Source organism: Telopea speciosissima, chromosome 8 (assembly GCF_018873765.1).
Source record: "Telopea speciosissima isolate NSW1024214 ecotype Mountain lineage chromosome 8, Tspe_v1, whole genome shotgun sequence".
Lineage (NCBI taxonomy): Eukaryota > Viridiplantae > Streptophyta > Magnoliopsida > Proteales > Proteaceae > Telopea > Telopea speciosissima.
The window spans coordinates 62,850,268-62,868,375 of NC_057923.1; the positions used below are offsets into that span (position 1 = coordinate 62,850,268).

General features: G+C 39.6%; 3 protein-coding genes across 5 annotated transcripts; 1 reads left to right on the plus strand and 2 right to left on the minus strand.

Annotated features, from left to right (window-relative positions):
- Positions 1–1,833: 1,833 nt before the first annotated feature.
- On the minus strand, positions 1,834–3,500 carry LOC122670441 (F-box protein At5g49610). Of its 2 annotated transcripts, XM_043867316.1 has the most exons (2): positions 3,208–3,496; positions 1,834–3,027 (listed from the first exon to the last, which is right to left on the minus strand). In XM_043867316.1, the coding sequence occupies exon 2, from the start codon at positions 2,967–2,969 to the stop codon at positions 2,034–2,036; it is 936 nt and encodes a 311-aa protein (XP_043723251.1). In that variant the 5' UTR covers positions 2,970–3,027; positions 3,208–3,496; the 3' UTR covers positions 1,834–2,033. The 2 variants fall into 2 exon arrangements, with proteins under 2 accessions (XP_043723251.1, XP_043723249.1); XM_043867314.1 differs by having other exon boundaries at positions 1,834–3,500.
- A 2,903-nt stretch (positions 3,501–6,403) lies between these two features.
- Positions 6,404–8,076, minus strand: LOC122670694 (protein AGENET DOMAIN (AGD)-CONTAINING P1-like). 2 transcript variants are annotated; one of them, XM_043867655.1, is made up of 2 exons: positions 7,456–8,076; positions 6,404–7,365 (listed from the first exon to the last, which is right to left on the minus strand). In XM_043867655.1, exons 1-2 carry the CDS (start codon positions 7,579–7,581, stop codon positions 6,874–6,876), a joined length of 618 nt encoding a protein of 205 aa, XP_043723590.1. In that variant the 5' UTR covers positions 7,582–8,076; the 3' UTR covers positions 6,404–6,873. The 2 variants fall into 2 exon arrangements, with proteins under 2 accessions (XP_043723590.1, XP_043723591.1); XM_043867656.1 differs by having other exon boundaries at positions 7,471–8,073.
- Positions 8,077–15,324: 7,248 nt separating this feature from the next.
- On the plus strand, positions 15,325–17,689 carry LOC122672853 (nuclear intron maturase 3, mitochondrial). The gene has a single exon (XM_043870352.1). The coding sequence runs from the start codon at positions 15,343–15,345 to the stop codon at positions 17,662–17,664; it is 2,322 nt and encodes a 773-aa protein (XP_043726287.1). The 5' UTR covers positions 15,325–15,342; the 3' UTR covers positions 17,665–17,689.
- Positions 17,690–18,108: the final 419 nt, after the last annotated feature.

Below are 18,108 nucleotides of genomic sequence, written 5' to 3' on the forward strand. Positions count from 1 at the left end.
TAGCTTATAACAGTCTAGTGATACTTGGTAGTGACTGTAAAACTATGAGATTTTAATGTGATACTTGCAGAAATTCGGAGTCTTTGAGCTTGCTCAGATGAAGCCTCCTCTTATGTTATAAGTTCTGGTTATGAAGTCACATACAGAAGCCACGGAAGCATCAGCTAAATTAGGAGTATGTTCAGTTTAGTGGTTGTGTCCTCCTTAGATTATCTAGTATGGTCTCTTAGGTAATCTTCACTCTTAAACACTTACTAATGTGTCCTGCCTTATTTGATTAATATAATTACACCATCGAGTTTTGATAAACAATGACGATCAACAAGAAGTACCTTAGAAGGCTCATTCCACAGAATTGTTGCCATTAATAAACAAACAACCCATTCAAGAATATTGCTGCACTTACAAAAGCCAACCCCTGATGACAGAAAGTGCCAAACATCATAGATATTCCTTTACGATGACAGTAACTCCAGATAAACTTGCACTTGGTAAAACAGTCATAAGAAGTGCTCTGAGAGGGTCATGTGTGGCCATGTGATCACTGATTTGAACTATCTTAGAATGTCAAACTGCACAGTCCATAAACTGAAATTTCTAATTTTAACTGGACAGTGTACAAACTGATTTTTCTCTGCCTCATCTGGCCAAATACATTATGGCTGTCAAGATCACTTTGAGCTTGCTTTGATTTTGCAGAACATCAACTAGGGACTGCCTGAATGAGGCTACTGTCTATCATATTCTTTTGTGTTCAATAAAAATGTTCCTTTCAAGCTTGAAATGACAAACAGTTCTTTGCAACCATAAACACCAAAAAGCCTTACATTTGTTAATTAGCTAGAATGTGAGTGTGAGGAGAACAAATAATTAAGTAATCAGAGACAAAAATAACAATTCATCTGGAAAACAACACTGCAGATTGCCAAACCTCAGAGTTTACAAATTAGATTGCAGACACTGAGAATTTATTACTTGTTTAATTCTTAATGGAAAAATAAAGAAGGAAAAGAAGTAGTAGTTAATGACTGACGGGTAAATATTATCATAGAATTAGCAAAATTATGGACTTAATTGAATATTAGAACCGAAAAAAGCTATTTTCAGAAGAAAAATTATATTAAGTTACAAACTGATGTCCTCCCATAAAACCAGTCAGTAGAATAAAAGCAACTACAAATGTATATCTCATTTCTCCAGGTGAAATTTTACACTAATTTTCAGAAACCCATTTTCCAATATTTTACATTAAAACAAACAACGCCAATATATCAAATCGACAGGTTCCAATACTTAGTTTTCCCGAATAAACAAGTTTTCCCACAAAACTTAAAGATAATAATAAGCAAGTATCTATAAGTTTTAAAATTAATTTAAACTAAACCAAGCACATGATTATTTACGCACACCATGGATTAAAAATGGGAAAATGGTTCAAACTGGGAACTGATCTGAGGAACCCTTCTCTTGAACAGGCAGATAGTGCAATTGTGAGCAAGCTAAAACACTGAGAATGATACCAGTACTCAGATCAGGAATATATCATTGGCATAGAACTTTCAGGGTTGAACTTGACAAATAATAGAATCAAAAGCACTAGATTCATGTATAATCTCATGTGGTTGGTAGACTGCTATTACTGTCTACCTACCTAATCATACCCTATCTCTTCTCTCTGAAACAATAAATTCAAGTTGATCCACTCTGTCACCTCTCCTTGCCCACATTGAGGAAAATAAGGAGGGGGAAAAGGGCAGATTTAATGAGTCACTAAAATAGCCTAATCTGCTGCTCAGAAAGCTACAAATGCCTGATTACAGAAATCAAGGCAAATTTGATCCTAATGCTCATTCATTCTCGTCAAAAGAGAAGACTTTGTACCAAAGGCAAATCTCTTAAGAATGGCATCAGAAATCCAAGTCACTTATGCACAAGATGATCATTGCAAAATAGAACGACAAAGCAAAATTAATGAAATTTACAGTAGGTGAAGGCTAATTCCATTGTCAAGAAAATTTACAAGATCTTCAAGACTATTCTTCACCTTGATGACAAGAGAAAAGTGTGCTCTGGAAAGCATGGGCTGAGAACCACAAAGGATAAGTATAAGCATTCTTCACAGAATACATCTCCTTCCAAACTCTGTTGTTCCGGTGGTATAACAAGATCTGTCTCTGAGTCGCCATTAACATGAATTCCTCAGTCTGACTAATTGGGAAAACACTGGCTACGAGTCCTTTGATGCATCTGAGACTCACTTTGTCCACCATACACCATTCCTCTCTCTCATAGTTTTTCAAAACCCATATACTCATCCAAGCTTCTGAAATCTGAATTACAGACAAGGACCCTCCCAACTCCAACAAATGAACTCTGCTTCCACTTCCAGTCTCACCTTTACCGATCACTTCAGCTGGCAACGGAATTTTCCTCCAAACATCATTATCCAAATCAAGCACAAGGATATACAAGCAGCTGGACGTCAACCAGTGGAGAGACCCACTAACGAATACAACTTGATTCTTGTTCATATGGGTGAATTCGTCAGATCTGGAGGAAACAGATCTTCTCCATGTGTTGGTCTCCGAATCAAAAACAAGGCAGATGAAGGAATCAAGCGGCCTACGTCCAAAAGGGCGGTAAAAACCAGCTAAGACGACATTGAATTTCAGGGTGGATAAATTGAACGCCAAACCTACAAGGGTAGCTTCATCGTCAGGATGGAACCGAGTCATTGGCCTTTCTCTGGTCCTGGGAAGCAGCTTGAACTCTCGAGTCATTGGATTGCAGACATAATATACACCCTTATTGGGTATGCTAGAGCAACACAATAACCCATTACAAGAGGCTCTAACTTTAACTCTATCCTTTAAGAAATCCAGAGAGAACTCGGAGACACCCATTAATCTATCCACACAGATAAAAGTGGATTTGGTGTAGAAGGATTTGATGACCTCTACCAACACCATAGGGTTCTTAGATGATACTTCATTGTAGATTTGAATAAAATACTTGTTAGAGAGCAATCTGCGCCAAGACTTACAAACAGACTTGCATCGGAGTAGGGATTTAATGGGCAATCTCGAAAGAATTTGAAGAACAACTTCTTCCGGAAAGAACCCCTTTTCTAAATAAGACGAACTCATAATTCATTCGCAAAAAAGATATACGAAGAAATCTCAAAAGGGTAACTTGAGTTCAACTCACCTGGTGAAGTTTTTCGGGTGGGATTTCCAAATTTTTGCGTTCTAAAATACAGGACCCTCTCAGGTGACTGTCGAAAGGCCCTCCATTGATGGAGGAGAAAGAAGCTCCATGAGACATTAACAGCTAAAAACCAAGCAATCTAGATTCTAGAATTGAAAAGTAAAAGCGACCCAGATCGTTATTTAGGTACCTGCATACCATATATCCTCCTTAGAGGGATGATAAGGAATGACGAATTGCTGGTTTAGTCAAATGAACATCAGTTATGCTAAGAACGAAACCGACGAGTGAAGCGGAACAAAGAAGGGGGAAGAACCGCATCAGATGCTATTCCTCGTCGCGAAACACATTTCATTCCGTATTATATCCCTCAACAAAAAAAAAATTTCCTAATAGATATACCAATATTGCAGAAAAGGTCAAGCTTATGTGGAATCGGATTTGGTTGGATCCGATGGGATCGGCTGTGACCATATTCGATTCTGTAATCTGGGAGCGATTGATTCTATGGTTTTTTTTTGTTGTTGTTGGTAATGATTCTATGGTTTTTCGGATCACTGATTTTTAGATTGGTGGGTCAATTCTAGGTGTTTAGGATAGGTTTCGAATCGAATTAGAATCAGACAGACAGATTCGATCCTGATTCCAAGTTTAAAATCCTTGGAGAGGATAATGGATTTAAAAACAGGAATCGGATCGGGAGAATCAGTCTATTTGAATCAGAACCAGCCAACTCCATCTTGCTGTTTTAGAGCGGGCCAATCCATACCATACGGAGCAGACAGGCAGAATCTGATTAATCCCGGCCTATTCTAAATCGATTAGACACGATACAGATATGGATATGGATACGATACCTGATTTCTTGTTTTAAAACCTTGATGGAGAACTGAAAACTGCAACACTGGAGTTGTACTTTAACCAAAAATGAGGGAGAAGTTTATACATAGATTCCATTTTGGAGGCCATGATTGGGTGATATTGCTTCACCAGTGGGATCAAAGGGGATGGATAAAGTTAATAGCGGATTGAATATTGAATAGAGCAGTAAGTTAATAAGAACAAGAGCAGGTGTGGTGAATGATCTGATGAGATGAGCCATTTCTAGCTTTATCCGTTGAATTGGGATTTGGGACAACAATGGTAGGGTGTACCCAGCGCAAGAGACCCCACTGTTACGGGGTTTGGGTAGGGTTATAACATATGCAGTCTTATCCTCATTTCATAGAGAATTTGTTTTTCAATTCAAACCCACGACCACTAGGTCGCAATGGAACAACCTTATAGTTATGCCAAGGTCCACAACAATGGCATTTACGTAAAATCAGTGGGGTAATGGGATGTCATATTATCGCATGAGGGAGGATAGATACATCTTCAGATTGTTCTCTCCCCCCCCCCCCCACCCTTCTCTCCCCTCCCCTCCCCCCCCCCCCCTTCCCTTTTGAATTCATGGAAAATGCTTACAAGTTTTAATGCTGCAATTAACCCTTTAAATTCACCTAGTAAAAGTTCTGTACATTCATGTTCATATGAATACATCAGATGCCCTATGAGGCTATGAGAAGGGGGGGGGGTGGAATCCTCTCTAATTCCTTAAAACTCGTGGGTATTATGAAAACATCAATTGCCCTATGAGGCTATGAGAAGGGGGAAAAATCCTCTCCAATTCCTTAAAACTCGTTGGTACAATGGTACAGAAAACTCGGCAAACCTGATACGGTTTGGTACGATTAGATTTACGGTTACATCTGTAATGCAGTTTGGGGTTGAGAGCTCGACACTTGATAAACGCGACTTTCAACGGTACTAAGCTTGAGAAGAAAAGAAAAAAACTGACTCAATCTACCATTGGATATTGTGCCTATTAGGTGTCGACCTCTCAACTCCAAACTGCACAGTACTCTGGTGATCAAGGAATTGGAGAGGATTAATTTTAATATGCAACAGACCTTTTTTAGGTAATGGAAGGGCAACAGACCAATAATAAGTTATTTGCTGGAAGCTCTTCTGCCATTTATGATTTAAAGCTCAAACTGTGGATAAAATAGGCTGTGTTTCAGAGTTAATTTTGTAGAAATAAAAAACTCTAGCCGCTAAAAACCGTTTGGATACATTTCTTTTCTGATAAAGAGTTATGCACATTTCTAAACCATTTCTATTTTTCGAGAGTATTTTTCAATCAAAAAATACGTTTGATAAACAGTTTTATTTTTTGGGCGCCTACACCAGAGCAGGAGCAAATGAGAGTGTGCATAGGGTCGTATTTAATGTGATTTTTATTTGATTTTTATTGGGGGGTTTGTACGGTAATTTCATGTGATCCTGCATTTGGACACAAGAAACACGCAACCAGTTAGCATTCTTTTTCCCTTAATATTTTAGTGTGTTCTCCAACACTTTTTCCTCTTCACAGCTCTGGTGTTCCTGTTCTTAGCAACTGGTTTGTTCTACAAGAACACAAAAAAATGGCACCATATTTCTTCTGTTGATGTGTTCTCCAGGAATGAAAGAACACCAGAAACACTCCTGCGGACTGGTACCAAACACAGCCAGTTTGCAGATTTCCTGAACTATATAAGGGAATTCCTCTTACGGAATATCACCACACCATGGGATCAAACAAAAATAGAGCTTTCCCCCTCTTCATGTAAGAATCTAAGTACTCTTCAGAGAAGTTTGCTAGTTCATTTAGGATTCCTTTCCAAATCCCAACTCCACACCCCTTCCATGTCTGATGCAAGCTTTCAAGCAAAGAAGAAGAAGAAACAAATGGAAAATCTGAAACATTCCACTCATTTGTATCCCTTACCTCATCCATACATTCTGTCCAAATTCTAACCACCCAAACAGAAAACTTTGTGCCACAATCATAAGGAAATTTCTGGTTTGAACATTATGCTAGAACACAAGTACTTTCTCATGGACGAAGTAATATCACAAAATCAGATGTTGAGTTAGGAGGAAGTTTACAATGATCCTAGTTAGTCTGGAGATCAATGTAACAGTAAACCAATCATAGTTGGGAGAATTGGAGTATGAATTGTGTACATAAATTGCGAATTCCATGTGAATCAAGCACATTACAAAGAATCTTCCCATGTGGGAGTTACCAGTTTGTCACAGTTCAGGGTGCCTTCAAAGTCTAACAAGTTTGTTATCATGTTGAGGGGGTTGGCTAGGGGAGACAAAATTCAAACAATACATGAGGGGTCACAATTTCAAAAACCCATGATCATGTATTCAGTAATGATATCCTAAAAATCCAAACAGCCTAGAATTACAAGTAGTAAAGACGAGTCTCGATGTGCAGGAACAAACATTGTGTCACAAGATGGAAGGTCACCATACAAATTCCTGTACTCCATCCACGATCACAAGGATAAAGCCTGTAAAGGGGCCCAGCAAGCCAAATATCAACACCCATAGGAAGTTCTTGTAAAGAAAACACAGGTTCTTGCTAAAAACAGATTAAGATTGAAGTTGAACTGCTTGGAATGATCTCAGAAAATAAAGAAGATTCATACAACGCAAATTTAAGAGAATTTTTAAAAGGATCGACTGCTTATATTTGTGGGTTGTGGAGACAGTAGCATTTGAGGAATGCTATACTGCCACAATATCATATATGACGCAAAGAAAATGAGAACTGAGAGTATGAAGGAATCATACCTGGGCAGCCCTAATCCATTGGCCATCAATCCAATCTTGATGATGCCTCAAGTTAGAATGTTCAAACTCCAATTCTTCTTTAGTGTTCCTGAAGTATACCAAGTACTTTGAATTGTCAAGAACTTTGGAGATTGCACCCACCCACCAAGAATCACTGTACCAAGCATCGACTTCTTCAAGACGTTTGAAACGGTTAACCACTGGAATCTCAGGAGGAAGAGGCCTGATGTGCTGAGCATCCACCTTTTCTTTATGGTGCTCAGTCTCAGTTTCGTCTGTGAAGAAGTGCTTATGCTCAATCAAGTACTTATTCCCTACTTTTTTGACATAGGTTGCAACAAACCAAGCACCAACATAACCTGCTTCATCACTGCAGATCTCCACTTCTGTTCCCTTTTCAAATTTCACCTTCGACATTGATGAATGCTTTTTTGATGGACCCTCTGGTTTTGGCACATTACTCCCCTCTGGTTTCGACAAGACACTCTGCAACACGAGCCATTAGAAATTAAGTGAACATGAGAAACCAAGAAAAAGGAACAGGAACTGACATTTGATTTGAAGATTTCCAGTTCCCTTTTCAAACTTCACCTTCGACTTTGATGAATGCTTTTTTGATGAGCTCTTTGGTTTTGGCACCTTACTTCCCTCTGGCTTTGACATGTTACTCCCTGCTGGTTTCGACAAGACACTCTGCAACATGAGCCATTAGAAACTAAGTGAACATGAGAAACCAAAAAAAAAGTAACAGGAAATGAGCATTTGATTTTAAGATTCTACGTTTAAGATTGGTAACCAGTCATTTCAAAACATCAAAATTATGCAGAAAAACCAAATTTGAATCTGCGCCAAAACATTTATGCCATAAAACCCACATGTAAACATAATATATAAAAACTGAAAAGCCTAACATTGTCCCTTTCATTTTATTATTTTGAGAAGATTTTGACATCTGATTCTCAAGAGCTGTGTATGCTTACTTGAATTTTTTGCAAGCAAAGTGCAGCATGTATGTTAGACTTTACCCTGGTTGCACATGCATGAAGAGTATGCAGAATTAGATAAATGCAAATAACCCTAAAGAATAGATGCTGCAATACCCTATAGAAGGACTCCATGTGAAAACTAACAATTGTAAGCAGACATAACAATATGCTAAAATTAAATGTAATTAAAAGATTAAAGTGAATCAAGAAATACAAAAAATCTCTCCTTAAAATAACTTGGAACTCCATAGAATATATCAGCCACCAGAAAACACCAGGGAAGAAACAGAAAAACAGATCTGAAACCCACTATCAAAATCAAAATACAGCAAATATGAAGGAAGTGGTGGCGGATACTAAACAGGGGGAGGGGAGAAAAGAAATGAAATAAAACATTCATAGATACCCAAATTTTTTATTTACCAATAATTTTAGTTGTTTTCTCGTTCTCGCTACACTTGGCTACCCATCTACTCTTGGAAGAGTACAGTAGAACAGGGTTGAGAAATCTAACATGGCTATTTGAAAAATCAACAGAAGAAAAGTAATAATGAAGAGAAAACAAACCCAATTCCTTCCAGTTATACTTCGTCAGATTGCTTTCACATACTACACTTGCTTGATTGATTCAGATAAACAAATGTGTTTCGATTTTCTTAACCTAGGATTGCATATCCATCACAAAACAGTTCTATCTTGATAATATGGCTAGAGCAGAAGAGTTACACTTAGGAATTGAATAGGAAAGCAAGAAAGAAAAGATTTAAGGGGGAAAGGGAAAACAAAAAGCAGGAACAGAGAACCCAATAAAGAAGACAGAGAAAGAAAGTACGCAGTGGATACAAAGAAAAACCCAAGAAATAATGCGTACCTGGTCTTCTTCTACCTCAACAGGGTCTTCTTCTTCTTCTTCTTCTTCAACAGGATCATCGTCTTCTTCTTCAAGAGGAGGAACCCAACTGTGGTCAACCCATTCACGATGGAGACGAAGGACGGATGAAGGGAAAGTGCGTTGTTCCTTACTACCCTTGAAGTAAACGGAAAACCTATCACTGCCATGAATCTCAGTGATCACACCTTCCCACCATCCATCATCATAAAAGGCATCGACCTCTTCATTCATCTTGAAGGTCCGATATACTTCACGAGGAGGTGGAGGTCTCACATTGACGACGTTGAGCCTCTCTTTCAACGGCTTCTGGCGTTTTCCTTCGGTCAGTAAAGTATGGAACTCAAGAAATATCTTCTTGTCCCTTCCCGGCTCTCTGAGTACAGTAGCCGTAAACCATGCACCCCTCAAAGATTGTTCGTCGAAGAAAGCTTCGACCTCTGCTCCCTTGGAGAAGATCTCTCTCTCCATTTCCTTCCGCAACAACAAACCCACAAAAGACTTTCTATTACTGAGTTACTGCTTCGCTTCCGAACAGGCGAAAAGGGTGTTATGTCGGATATCATATAATAATGGCAAAAATATGAGAAAAAAAAGAATAGGAAAGAGAAAAAAAAGAATAGGAAAGAGAGAGACACGCTACAATGGACTATAGCCGGGGCGTCGGGGATACCGGTTTCGGGGTCTCGGTTTCTACTTTCTATTGGTTGTAATTTGGCGGGAGGAGAAGGAAAAAGAGGTTCCCATGTGGAGAGAGTACAGGGAAAATTATCACCTCCAGTTTGTTGATCGGCTCAGTTCCTCAGTTCCTCTAATAGGGGGATGGTGGACCCCACCTGGGCAGGGTGTTTGGGCATGGGTAGAGAGGTCATTTCAGCCCCCCTTGTTAGAGGAACTGGGGAACTGGGCCGGTCAGCAAACTGGAGGTGATAAAGATCCGAGAGTACAGAGTACGGATCCGAATCGTCTGCTGTCTGGGCTGCCCCGATGGCCCTGCTGCACAACATAGTAAGGTGCGAAATGACCGCCTTACCCCTGATCGAGTGGGGGTAAGACGGTCAATGTATGCCATGCTGTGTCTGTGCAGTAGTGCCATTGGGGCAGCCCGCGCAGCAACAAATCCTAGTATAGATGACAGAGTGCGTTGTCGACTCAATTCAAATCGTCTATGGCGCAGTTGCCCATAGCGGTCTGTGCGGTGCAGTATGACCGTGTTACCCCTGCTCGGGCAAGGTGTTTGAGAAGGGGTAAGGCGATCTTTGCACGCGCGGCTCAGTCTGTGCCACACAGGCCGCTACTGGTAACGCACCGTAGACGATCTGGATCCTTGCCGTTAGGATTAAAGAAAAATAAAACCTCGAGTGCTCTAGTCTCTAAATAGGGTTTAATAACACGAGGGTCCGGATCGGTCTATTCGGGTCGACGGATTCTATCAGACCTGCAGCCTTGTATGGAAACTAGGGTATAGGGAATTTTTCCTCTGCTCTCAATCGATTCTGGATTCTGATCCGGATTGAGAACAATCCAGATCCTGATTCTTGGTTTTTGAATCTTGGATTGCATTCAATCGGCTTTATAGTTGGTGTTTTAATGCCTTTTAGGGTTTTTCGTACAAGGATTGAACGATCCAAATCAGCTAGGTTCGGATCGTCCGATCCTGCTTCTTGAACCACTGGCTCTAAAATTTATCAAATTGGAATTAAGGTAGGGAAATGGAAAATGAGGAGAGAATCTCTTTCACTCGTGGGTTTTGGCATAGTTAGTAAGTTCAGGTACGACAATAATACATTAATGGATACGTACAGCAATTAATCGGCCTAAACGGCAATAGTACGTTTTCAAAAATTCTGGCGCAATAAAATATGTACGACAATGATACTGCACGTGGTTAATACGTGTATTAATACAGTTGCTCTGTAAAAGTACGGGAACAAAAATATGGGTTTATCCTAATAGAAATTAAGGAGCAAATTGATTTTTTTTGCAACTAAATTCAAATCTCTCATCCCTTCATGAAAACTTAAAACCAATATGGCTTTCCAATTTGAAATCTTTTCTCATGTGCACTTCAAACCAATATAGCCACCAAAATTATTATACAGTTGCCCCACCCGACTATTTATAATCAATAAAATAAGAAGACATTAACACAAAATTTTATTACCCTAATAAAATACAAAAACATGTCAATTTAGATAGAGAGAACGACAACATAATCAAAATACAACACAAAAAGCATGCATAGCCTCATCAAATCCAAAATTAAAAACTAGAACAAATATCCATAGAGTTTGATTAAGAGAAGACGGAAAAGGGGGACAGATTCAATCAACCCCACCCCCCCCCCCCCAAAAAAAATCCATCTCCCAAAAGAAATAGAATTTAGTGATTCTTCCAAGTATTTCAGCTTTGATGAATCCAAATTCTAGACTAACATAAACCCTAAGCAAAGAATCGAGAAAATAATAAGGTCACAAGCAAAGAAGCAAAAAAAAAAATACCAATTGAAGAAAAAGAAGAAGAAAGAGATTATTCTGCACCATGAATCAAAAACAACTAACACAAATAATTAAAGGGTTTTTTACAATTACCACCCCAAAATTTAAAAAAAAAAACCCTAGTTCGTGAAGAATTGCAGATCTATATAAATTTTATCAGAGAGAGAGAGATGAAAGATACCTGGCTTTGGGATCTTTATCACCTCCAGTTTGCTGACCGGCCCAGTTCCCCAGTTCCTCTAACAAAGGGGGGCTGAAATGACCTCTCTACCCATGCCCAAACACCCTGCCCGGGTGAGGTCCACCATCCCCCTATTAGAGGAACTGGGGAACTGGGCCGGTCAGCAAACTAGAGGTGATAATTTTCCCCTGGCTTTGATGGATATGAACTAGAACTAGAGTCTTCGAGGTTGATCAAAGAATCAGAGTGCTCACCGGCTTGGGTTGTTAGGATTTAGGTCTGCTAGAACAAGAGTCTTTGGGTTTCAGGTTTGGGGGTTTTTTCACTGGCTTTTGGGTTTTTAGGTTTTAGATTTATTTTTTAATTAAAACTCATAAATATGTATTAATATACAATTAATACGGCAATTAATATAATGTTTCTTTAGAATCACGTATAAATTTTACTACCCAATGGAATATGATAAAAATTGAATTATTGACTCATAAAGTCGGATAAGACAATTAATACGCGAACTTACTATAGGTTTTGGTGTTCAAATAATGGAGAGGGTGCTTTAAAAATTTGCAGATTCCAATGGGTGAAGGAAAACTTTATACCTTTTTGTTGATGAGAAAAAAAGTTTTCTCAACCAACGTAAAAAGGTACATTAGCTCGCTCTCTCTCTCTCTCTCTCTTCATGTGAAATGACCTATATCATGTCTATACATGAAACCGTTGATGCGCTCTCTCTACCACTTGATCAAAGAACTCTCTCCTATTAGTGATTTTGAAAAAGAAAATGGGTGAAGGAAAATTCTGATATTTAACATGAATGCTTGGGCGAATTTAAGGGTTTTTATCAATTTGATTCCAACCAGACAGTTTGGTTTCGATTTAATTCAATAATGCAATTGGTATAAATCCAATCGAATCGAATACTATCGGTTTCAATTTTTAAAATCAAAATCAATTACTATTCGACTGCGAATACTTTAATTGAGTATGAGGCTATGTGATGGGTGTTTTAATCCATGCACTCCCACTATTGGTTGCGCAACTGTGGTTCTCTGTAACTCTAATTTCAAGGTATTTCCATACAAAGGTTTATATTTTGGGTGAGTTTCCTAGCTTTCAAAGGCCATGTAACTCTACCTTATCTATAAATCTACTTATGTTATGTGAAGGGGAAGATGTCACAATTTTGGCAATTGAATATTTAAAAATTTATCTAGATATGATACGTATAAAATTTTATTATATATCCTCTTATGTATGCAAGGTTATAGGTATTGGTATTGATAAACCCAAAATCACACCGGCTAATCATGAGCCGCCACATGTCCCAGCCCAAGGAGGTGGACCGTCCCAGGCCCGATGGAGAACCAGCTACAACCCGAATCACAAGGGTGGCATAGGCGCGGATCAGAGACGGGCACGAACCTAGATGGGCGCAAACCAAGAGAGGGACGTGGACCTAGATGGGTGCAGTGGGCGCGGACCTAGATGGGCACGAACCAAGAGAGGAAGGCGAACCTAGATGGGCGCGGACCAGAGACAGGCGTGAATCGAGGCCCAGGGGCGCGGACTCCCTTGGGCATGGACCCCTAGGAGCACGAACCCCCATGGGCACGGTTTGCCTATGTGCACGGACTGCCTAGGGGCATGGACCTCAGACAGGAGTGGACCTAAACTCAGGTACAGATCGGACCGCGAACGTAGACCCTGATCTAAGACCAAGCCACTACCACGGCCATCAACAAGACATGCATCACCTCAAGGACTCTAAGCCACCGCCTACCAGTCATATAGTCCCTGACATACTCAAACATCACGGATCTTATCACCACATGCAAGCATCTATCTACTCAGGACATCAACCCTACTGGGACACTACCTTCCTTAGGGAGACAACCAACCAAGGAAGAGCCCTGCTACCCAGAGACTCTATCAACTACGAGGACTACTCACCACCGACTGGGACTCTCCACACCGCCACACGCCACTATAAAAGGGAAGGTACTCTACCTCATCCACCCATCGTGAATTCTAATCATTCATCTGTTTGCTCAGAGAGATCTAACTTAGGCATCAGAGAGTCATAGGCCGGAATCACACCAATTCTCCTTTCTCACCCTGGTCCTTTTGCAGGTTACGGCACTCGAGGGACCACCAAACGATTTCTTGATGCAACAGGTATCAATGATCGTATCGGTCACTTCCAATATTGAGACCGATATGATACAGATTGGGTCGTAATGGCCCGTATCGTTCAAAAATTCAAAATCGAGTCAATTTTTTGCCAATACTCCTTATCCCTATCAGTATAATATTAGTATCAATATCGATAATATCGGTATGTATCAGCCAATATGATACCGATAACTTGATCCAGGTATGTATGTCACTGCGTTGCGAAGTTGGTGTGTGATGTGTTGTGATACATGTGTGGATTGTTGAAAATATGTCTTCATCAAACCCGACTTTGATCAATAAATTGGTTTATTTCTTTTATGCTTGATATTTCGTAATGTGTTTTTAAAATTGTTCTATAGGTATTCATCTAAAATAGTTCTCAGTTAGGGATAGGACCGGACATCCTATCTATATGGTCGTTACTTTATGTGTCATTAGAAATGTTGATTTCATGACATAAATGTAATTATATATTGTGCATATGTATAGAAAAGAATCTAGTATAAATCTTACATATCTTATTGTAAGTTGTGTAAGAACGAGATTTGTACTCGTCAACAATTGATCCTTTGACCTAAGAGATCCTTATTGTTACAACATTATATCACAGGTTTTGATACATCAAAAGGTGCACTGGATTCGGGATAACACATGGTGAACAAAAGAGATGCTCAATACCCTTAATTGGGGTATATCAAGTAAAGAGAATGCTTGTGATTGATCAGAATTAAGGGTGTCAATCTGGAACCGAAACCGTATACCGAAATCGAAACCGTCCGCGTAAAACCGTACCAAATCGCACCGTTGCAAAAATGGTACGGTACGATATGGTCAAATGGTATTGACCACGGTACGGTACGGTAACGGTTTTTACGTTCATACTGTCGGTATGTACCAAAACCGTACCGTTTTACCGAATTTGTACCATGTACCGAAACCATACCGTTTTACCGAATTTGTACCATAATCGTACCGTTTTGGGGTATAAACATATAAAAATGAAAAATAAAAGAGTATACTCCATACGGTGATACATTAAATACTAATACTAATATGGCATTCTTTGATTTACCAAAAAAATATGGCATTCTTTGTTTTAAAGATCCCATATTTAGACCATTTTTTAATACCATTTTTGTGAAAATCGATTTCATGCCGTTTTGCATACCGTTTATATACCGTACCAAAATCGTAGCGGCACGGTAACAGTATTGAAAATAGGATTTCTAAATGGTACAATACAATAACGATATTAGGAACATATTTTTTATACCATATCGTATTACCAAAATCGTACCGATTGACACCCTTAATCAGAATGATATCTGGAATCTGGATCCAAATTTTTCTTTTTTTTTGTAAATTGTTTATGAAATTATTTTCTAAATATCAAATGTAATATTGTTATTACAATACTTATTAGATTATAATTATTTATTGTCTATTCTAATCATAAATGACTTAATTTACTTTATATATATATTGGGAGAATGTTCTCTGTGCCACAGCGCAGGCTACATCCAGGCACATGGACCTTCCACTTAGAGGAGGTAGGGTGGTCATTGTGTCCACCCCCATGAACTTGGGCACAGCCTGCGATGCGGCACAGAGAACAGCGCCCCATATATATTAATCGGGTTGAAACGGTTTAGAATCGATTTAAACGATTCAATTTGGTTTAAATCATTTAGCTAGGTGATCTCAATTCAGAGCTTATGGTCTCCTTTGGTTTCGATGCGTTTGAACCTCAGACGAATCATTTCGTCCGAAACGAGGGTTTCAGCCTTCTCTTCTCTGCAATTTTATTCTATCCATCTCAACTGTAATGCTTCGCCCGCGCCGGAGATTTTGGACCATGAGAGCCGTATCAAACCTTTAAACAGAACCGATCTCGAAACTTTAGTGCTGCAGCAGTACCGCCATGGAAAATTCTCTGACCTCGTCACCAACGTCGTCGCCGTGCCTGCCGTTCTACTGGCTGCCTCCGATAATCTTCGTCCTCGACTCTCTAATGGCGAAAGCTCCTTCGATTCTTCTCTTTACACCTCCGTGTCCCGGAGATTTTCAGTGGAAGACACCGCACGCGAACTTCGAGAAAATCGTTTCGATGTTGAAGCTTGTTGTGTTAGAATGCTGCCCTCGAGAAAGAAAGGAGACTCCTTGGTCCTTCCCAATCTGAAACTGAAAGTCGTCATTGAAGCTGTTCGGCTTGTGCTGGAGATTGTCTACGATGAGCGTTTCGCTACTTTTGCCTACGGTGGCCGTGTTGGTATGGGTGGGCATACTGCAATGAGGTACCTTAAACACTCCGTCGAAAACCCTAATTGGTGGTTTCATGTTTGTTTTCATCCCCACAAATTTGATGCTCTACATTTTCGTAAACTTAGTTCCTTCATCCAATCTAAGATAGAAGATAAGCTTTTGATTGATCTTATATGGAGATTCTTCGAATCCGAAGCGGTGAGGATTGAATTTGGTGGTTGTTCCATGGGAAGGGGCTTTCCCCAAGAAAGTAACCTCTCCCCAATTTTGATCAATGTTTACTTCAATGGTCTTGATAAGGAAATGCAAAATCTCCGCATGCAGATGGACCATCTCAATCCGAAATTTGATCCCATGGAGTATTCTTTGCCTCCATCCAGAGTTTTCCATAAACCTGTGAAGATGTACGCAGTTAGGTACTTGGATGAGATACTAGTGATAACGTCTGGTTCGAAACCACTGACTATGGACTTGAAGAATCAAATTGTAGAATTTCTAGAGGGGATATTGGAGCTAAAGGTAGATAGATTAAATACTACAATCCATAGTGCAGTATCAGAGAAGATTATCTTTTTAGGAATGGAACTTCAGGCTGTTCCCCCTTCAGTTTTGCATCCTCCATTGTCAGATAAAGCGATCAGGGCTCGGAAGAAGTACATTAAACAGAAAGAGGCTAGGGCTCTAGAGCTGAGAAATGCTAGGGAGACTAGAAGAAAGAAACTGGGTTTGAAAATTTTAAATCACGTTTTTAAGAAGTTAGAGAGGGCTGAAGGGTTCAAATTTGACTTCCATATTGAGATGCAGGTCAGAGATATCTTTAGAGCTTGGGCAGATGAAGTGGTGCAAGAGTTCTTGGGGTCCTTGGACGAGCGTTCAAATTGGCATCGGATACTGTCATCAGGTGATTTTCTCAATTTGAAAGCTATTAGGAGTCAGCTTCCCCAACAGCTTGTGGACGCTTATGACCAATTTCAAGAGCAGGTAAACAACTTTTTGAATCCAGTTCAAGCTAGAAAAGCTTTGGAGGAAGAAGGCAGGAGAAGAGAAGAAGAAGAAAGAGAGAGTTACTCAAGGAGCACAGTGAAGGATTTGACAAAATTGTGTATCAGAGTTGCTGCACCAATCCATCTTGTTAGGAAAGCGGTTAAATTAGCTGGATTTACAAATTCAATGGGGCGTCCAAGGCCAATCAAATTATTAATTCCTCTGGAAGATACCGATATCATCAAGTGGTATGCAGGTGTAGGTAGGAGATGGCTGGATTTCTTCTGCTGCTGCCGAAATTTCAGTATGGTAAAAACGGCTGTCACCTACCACTTAAGGTTTTCCTGTTTATTGACACTAGCAGAAAAGCATGAGTCAACCAAACGTGAGGCCATTAGGCATTACACCAAGGATCTGAAAGTTTCTGATGCAACTGGTTTGGAAGAAGTGCACTTCCCAACAGAGAGGGAGATCAAGATGATGGGTGATAATAATCTTTCTGATCCAAAACCTGTGGATGGGACACTATCAATGATTCTGATCAGATTAGCTTCTGATGAGTCTTCATGTTCTTGTGTGGCTCACTTCTGCAATAGAACAGATGTTGGCGTTTATCGGATCCGGTTACTGCAAAACCGTCTTAATATGAATCCATTGAATGAAGAGAAGTGGGTTCCTGGAATGGGAGTCATTCATGAGAGTCTAAATCGGAAGTGCCTCCCACTCTGTTCTGATCACACAAGTGATTTATACCTGGGAAAAATCTCCCTACAGGACATTGACTGTACTTCTTTTCTGGATGTGCAATGAGTAAAAATTTTTATTTCTTGTTCCATATTGCTGCTTGGTTTTGATCCCCTTCCATATGTTGGGTGGGCACAGTAGATGAGGTGAATGTTTATCAGATTTTGTTGGGTTAATTAATATACAGGACAAACATACCAAGGCTTGTAATTCTTGGATGTCCATGTTGAAGAATGATTCATTCATGCTTTTGATTCCTTCTTGTTAGAGAATGAAGTTAATATTTGTTCTTTCTTGTTTATTTAGTTAGGAAGAGCACCCATATATACAACAAAAGTACTGCTTTAAGTACTGATGCAGAGTTTCCTGAAAGTGAAGAAAATGCTGGCAAAAAGGAGGAAAGCTAAATTTTCTCATTTAGAACACAAATGTATTTTACCACTAAAACTGATGTGCTGTGTGCCAGTTGCCATATTTGTGATAAGTTCAACACAAATCAAACAAACCATG

Excerpts from the sequence above, each read along its gene's own strand:
- LOC122670441 (XM_043867314.1), bottom strand. The coding sequence starts at position 3,146 with ATGAGTTCGTCTTATTTAGAAAAGGGGTTCTTTCCGGAAGAAGTTGTT.
- LOC122670694 (XM_043867655.1), bottom strand. The coding sequence starts at position 7,581 with ATGTTGCAGAGTGTCTTGTCGAAACCAGCAGGGAGTAACATGTCAAAG. Across the intron at positions 7,366-7,455 it reads CGAAGGTGAAGTTTGAAAAG|AGTGTCTTGTCGAAACCAGA; the intron begins GGAACTGGAAAT and ends CTCGTGTTGCAG.
- LOC122672853 (XM_043870352.1), top strand. The coding sequence starts at position 15,343 with ATGCGTTTGAACCTCAGACGAATCATTTCGTCCGAAACGAGGGTTTCA.